The sequence below is a fragment of the Bombina bombina genome, chromosome 3, assembly GCF_027579735.1.
Source record: "Bombina bombina isolate aBomBom1 chromosome 3, aBomBom1.pri, whole genome shotgun sequence".
In the NCBI taxonomy this organism is placed as follows: domain Eukaryota; kingdom Metazoa; phylum Chordata; class Amphibia; order Anura; family Bombinatoridae; genus Bombina; species Bombina bombina.
The window spans coordinates 311523036-311529035 of NC_069501.1; the positions used below are offsets into that span (position 1 = coordinate 311523036).

Sequence of the window (6000 nt, forward strand, 5' to 3'; positions counted from 1 at the left end):
ATACATAATTACAGATAATTTCTGAATTGTTTTTAATGCCTGCATCATGAGTCACTGAGCCATAGATGTTCAGTAAGTGCAGACTATGGGAGGCAGAGCCAGCCAAAACCCGTTTAGTTCTCAACACAGACCAGAGCTGGTACTAATAGCGTGCGGCACAGGCTCAATCAGGAGAACTAATAGCGCTAACTAGATCATACAATTGTAAGCAACTTTTTATTATCTAATTTGCTTTGTTCTGTTGGTATCATTTGTTGAAAAACATTCCTAGGTAGGCTCAGGAGCAACAATGCACTACTGGGAGCTAGCTTCTGATTGGTGGCTGCACATACTTGCCTCATGTGATTGGTTCACCTGATGGGTTCAGATAGCTCCCAGAAATGCATTGCTATTTCTTCAACAAAGGATACCAAGAGAATTAAACACATTTGGAAATAGAAGTAAATTGGAGAGTTGTTTAAAATTGTATGCTCTGTCTGATTAAATCACACAGTAGAAATCTTAAAAAAAATCTACTCTGCACATGTAAAAAAAAACGTTGTGAAATTCACACTTATAATATGAAATTCAAAGTACTACATAAAGCTTTCTTTATTGTAAAAAAAGTTTTCCAAAACTACTAGTGGGCTGAACAGAGGCATTTCTTGGGTGTAGTTGAAATTTGTTGGCCATATTCTCTAAATATTTACCCCTGCATATCTTGCTGTTTCTTTCTTGCATCTAAAAGGTGGTGAGATTGGGACAAGGTACACAAAACACTTTTTACACTAATAGAAAAACACATGCATATGAAAATAGAGGCGAATGTAAGGTGGTACTATATGCTGATTTATATTGGCAGCTGGATTAAATTTTTAAAATGTGCCCCCGATGCCTGCTAACTTCAATCCCCACAGCAAAGTTTCTGTTTCCAGTGAGCTGCATTACTTTCTTGCAGCTGGCAGGGGAAACTCTTTTTTCTTGATAATTTCCTAAGGACAGTCCCTGCAAGTGTTCGTGTGTTTTCATGTCTGCCCCAAAAAGGTCTGACCATCTGGTCCTCCCAACTTTAAAGCTCTAACAAGATGTGCATCTCTGTATGAAACGGGTCCCTAGGAGGATTGCTCACTGGCCAATAAGCAGAAGTCCCAGTGTTTTATTGATGGACAGTCACAGTGTCAGGCCCCACAAGCATAAAAACATACAACTTTTTTCAGTACAGGAACTTCTACAAAAACATAATCATTATAAAATGCCCTTTCTTAGATGAAACAAAGAAAAAAAATACTTTAATGTCCTATTAATGTCATTACCACCAAATTATATGAGACATTATATAATTAAAGGGACATAATACTCATATGCTAAATCACTTGAAAGTGATGCAGCATAAATATAAAAAGCTGACATAAATATCACCTGAGCATCTCTATGTAAAAAGGAAGACATTTTACATCAAAATGTATTCAGCTCACCAGCAGCAAGTTGAAAAAAAAAAAAAATAGCCAATCAGCATCAGTAGTGTTTAGGTCATACAACTCTTTGCAGTGATCTCATGAGATTTCACTACCATCTCATGAGATTTCAAAGTAATCTTCCTTAAACTCAATAGGAAAATAATATGAATGTGCTGGCACATGCTAGATGCACACTCCCTTGCATGTCCTGGGACTAGCATTCTAATTGACTGCTTAAAGTCTCTTTACAGTGGGGTGTGAATTCTTAGGAAATTTCGAGGTAAATATGGACCTTTTTTGCATAGAGATGTTCAAGGGCTTTAACTATTGGGTAGCATGTCCCTTTAAAGATGATATCCACAATGACATACAATGTTCAATGTGCCATTTAAGGACATTTACATATACTGAGAAAGTACATTTACAATAAGTTCAGAGAAGAAAATAATTATTTTCACAATGTATCAACATAGATTTTCTAATAGATTTTTTTTCATAGATTTTTATGTATAAAAGGAAATATTTCTTAGAAAAAAAAGAAAAGAAAAGGAAATATTTCCTATGGATTTTACTTTTAGGCAAAAAAATATATTTATATTTATGGAATTTAAGATATGTTGTTAAAAAGAAGTTTATAGGAAACGTGGACAGGATAAGGAGACAACCAATAACTGCAAAAAGATGTAGCCTGTGCAACTTCATGAATTTTTTTTTAAAATGTGTGCCATGAAAGTCACATACAAAGATAAAAAACCCCAGGGGTTTAAGAACTACATTTCCCATGATGCTCAGTCAACTTAAAGAGGCCTATTTATCATATGTTTGTCGGACCTGATCCGACAGTGTGGATCAGGTCCGACAGACATCGCTGAATGCGAAGAGCAATACGCTCTCCGTATTCAGCATTGCACCAGCAGCTCTTGTGAGGGTTGAACTCTGGCGATTCCTGTCCGCCTCATCAGAGCAGGTGGAAAGGGTTATGGCTCGCCAGAAACACGGGGCCTCAAGCTCCATTCGGAAATTGATAGATAGGCCCCAAAGAGTCTAAGTATCATGGGAAATGTAGTCACCCTTATACAATATAGATTTAAACAGTTGTTTTTTTGTTCGTTTTTTTTAATTGTAATGAAAAACTGCAACATGCCTATTGTGTTAGAAACAATAAGTACTAGATAAAGTGAAGCGAAATCAATAATGCAAGCTAAATATTTTAATCAAAGCATCTTAACACAGCCAAAACGTTTTTTTGAACACATCCTATACTTATATAGTGCAGGGAGCATATTAGCATGCTTAAATCATTTGTATTACAAATTAGTGAGTTAAATGTTGACATTGAGCGCAATCCAAAATACCGCTGTAAAACGTTGTGCTTTTTAGGACATGAAGTAGACCATTATTATTTAACAGTATAGCATAAAACTACATGAAGAACAGTTTGCGCACTGTCGCACTATCGACTTAGTGAAATCCCGGCTGGCTTAGTACACTAGCGGCTTAATGCTTGAGCTATAACCAACAGGAATTTTACTGTGCTTCAGCTCAGCGGTTTATCATGTGAGGGTTTAGTGCACCTGAACTATCTGACCTGCAGATGCCAGCATACCCTAGGCTATCACTTGAGCAATAAAAGATAACTTTGTACCTATTTGAGGGCAACAAAACAAAGAAGGATACATTGGAAATAAAAATAGATTACAAAAACAGTTTTTCTAAATGCCTCTAAACAAAACAAGAAGTCATACTTTTAGAAAAGGATCCTAAAAAGATAGGAGGACAGATAGACATTGTGAGCAAAGGCAAATGTAGGAGAAAATCAGCCCTTAAATCTGTGTTTGAAATACAATGTAGATATTTTCTATAGCATTAGGATCTTATATTGATCAAGTAAGCAAAGTATCCTGACAAAACACAAGGAATTGTTGCTTGTTGTACTCATCAGCCAATTAGGATGTTCAGAAAGTGCCTATCAGCCAATGAACATTGTCAGGAAATACCTAAAAGCCAATGAGGAATAGCAGAATTTACCTATAAGTCAATGAACATTAGTACAACACCAAAGATCATTAAAGGAACATTAAACACTAAATAAATGCTAGACAGTATGATTCATTCAAAGAAAAGATTAGTGTTAGAATAACATGTATATGTATTTTTAAAAGTTTAATTAGCTATTTAAATATTGACAAAATAAGTGTAAAGTTTTAGTTTCTATAAAACAATGGAAGCTGCCATGTTGTAACTTAGGTTACCTCATCTGCTGCGGCCAATTAGAGACAGTTATAAATAGGTCACTAGAGTGTGCAGCCAATGGCTGTGTGGAATACAACAGTGTTCTTCACTTCCATTTCTAACAGGAACTGAAAAGCTCACAATTTCAGAATGGAATTGCAGGAAAAGGGGACAAAATAAATAATGAAAGTATATTGCAAAGTTTTTTTATATATACGATTTATCATTTTATTTTACCGTAAAGTGTTTAACGTCCCTTTAATAGGAAGAGAACAACCGTTTCTGATATGTTACTTTCAATTTAAAGGGAAATAAAAGGGCAACACATAAATGTCATCTAGTGCTCTTGCAAATGGATAACTTTCTTGCAAAACTGCTGCCATATAGTGCTCCAGAGTCCAGACACGTGCATGCACCTGAACTTACATCCCTGTTTTTTAACAAAATATACTGAGAACAAATACAATTTGATAATAGAAGTATATTAAAAAGTTGTTTAAAATTGCATGTTCTGTCTGAATCTTGAAAGAAAATGTAATTTTGAGTTTCATGTCCCTTTAAGCATCAGCAGCGGATGTTTCTGATTGGGTACCATATACTGTGCTATTCTAGCACCCTGATAGGCTATATATACCCTGCCCTGGAACTTTACTAGTTATCACTCTGACACTAAGTATCCACATCCTGGTATTAGCTCTGGTACAGCACAGGAACAGTATAAACAGCTCAGCACCTGGGATTCAGATTAACATAATCAGCTACACACTGAAATGACCCAGTAGCTGTTTCCTAGGGATGCTGGTTCAGCACCACCCTCACACTACCCCTCGCTGTCTCTGGACCAAGTACAGCACTGAGCACACTGATGGATGAGCCTGCAACTAACTTGTTTACACAAAGCATTTAAAAACCCTTTATGTATGAACCAATGCTGTGTACTCACCAGGCGAGGATGAGGACAAGTGTGCTCCAATTCCTCCATGGTTTCTACAGGAAGCTCACCACAATGGGATTTTGAGATGCCAGATTCTGACTCAGCATCAATGCTGAGAACTGGCATGGCCAGGGCAGACTTCTTGCACCGCTGACTCTCTATGGAGCGTCTCCCGAGTGCTTAATTTTTTTCTTCCTTTCCTGTAATGTCTTCCCCTGAGAAACACAAGGTTGTTGTTTTTTTAAATCTTCTAAGTCGGTGCTGTGCTGCTTAGGGCCTGGGTTTATCACTATAACAACCAGCAGCAGCAGTAAAGCACAGGGCTGGGCACTCAGAGGCCTCATTTGCATTGCGCTCTGTGGTTGGATGGGAGAATGTCATTGCTCTCAATGAACAGCACAAGCAGAGCAGAGCTATCTATTTGTATCAGTCCTCATGCAACCCATCACAGGGTTATAACCTCTTTGCAACCGTAAAAAAAAATGCTTCTGGCAGCTAACGGGTTAACATTTTTATATAGAATTTTATCTAGAATATCATGCAGCAGAACAAAAATGTTTGAATAATATAAATATATGTAGAATGTTCTTGTATTGAAGAATGCTTATTCTGTCACATGATAATCGGAGAGGTGATTAAAGCAAACTGTCTGGTGTAGCTTAAAGGGACGTGAAAGTAAAAAATTTAAGAGACTTTTCAATTCACTTTAAAAAAAATGTTTACTTTGTTGTCTTGCTATATATATAAAAATAAATAAATATGTATGACTAAATAGAACATATTCTGCTATGTGAAGAACATTGGAATGTGAAATATTAAAGGGACATTAAACCCAAACAAATTATTTCATGATTCAGACAGAGAATACAATTTTAAACAACATTTCAATTTACTTCTATTATCTAATTTGGTTCATTATTTAGATATACTTTGGTAAAGAAATAGCAATGAACATGGGTGAGCAAATCACATGAGGCATCTATGTGCAGCCACCAATCAGCAGCTACTGGGCCTATCTAGATATGCTTTTCAGGAAATAATATCGAGAGAATGAAGCAAATTAGATAATATAAGTAAATTATTAAGTTGTTTTAAATAGTATTCTCTATCTGAATCATGAAATAAAAAATTAGGGTTTAATGACCCTTTAATAATTTCATGTCGGGTTAGGACACTTGAGAAAATCGGTTTGGGTTTTTGTGCGAGTAGGGTGTTAGTTTCCCCCCCACCCAACTTTTCTTGCTCCATTGACTTCTATGGGGGAATACGTTAACTTGGTCGTGATATTCTAACTTTGTTAGCTCTTGTTAGCTCTTGTGCAAAAACTTTTTACTGTCAACTTGTAATATGTGGGCTACCCAACATGCACAAAAAGCTTACTTCTAGCGCAGTTAACAC

At 36.3% G+C, this 6000-nt stretch overlaps 1 protein-coding gene across 1 annotated transcript in view; it reads right to left on the minus strand.

Moving 5' to 3' along the window:
• PCYT1B (phosphate cytidylyltransferase 1B, choline) overlaps positions 1–4728 on the minus strand; it is a 408274-nt gene extending 403546 nt beyond the window's left edge. The window contains exon 1 of the mRNA XM_053704615.1: positions 4612–4728. Within this exon, the coding sequence (XP_053560590.1) occupies positions 4612–4728 (117 nt within the window). The remainder of the gene's footprint in view (positions 1–4611) is intronic.
• Positions 4729–6000: the final 1272 nt, after the last annotated feature.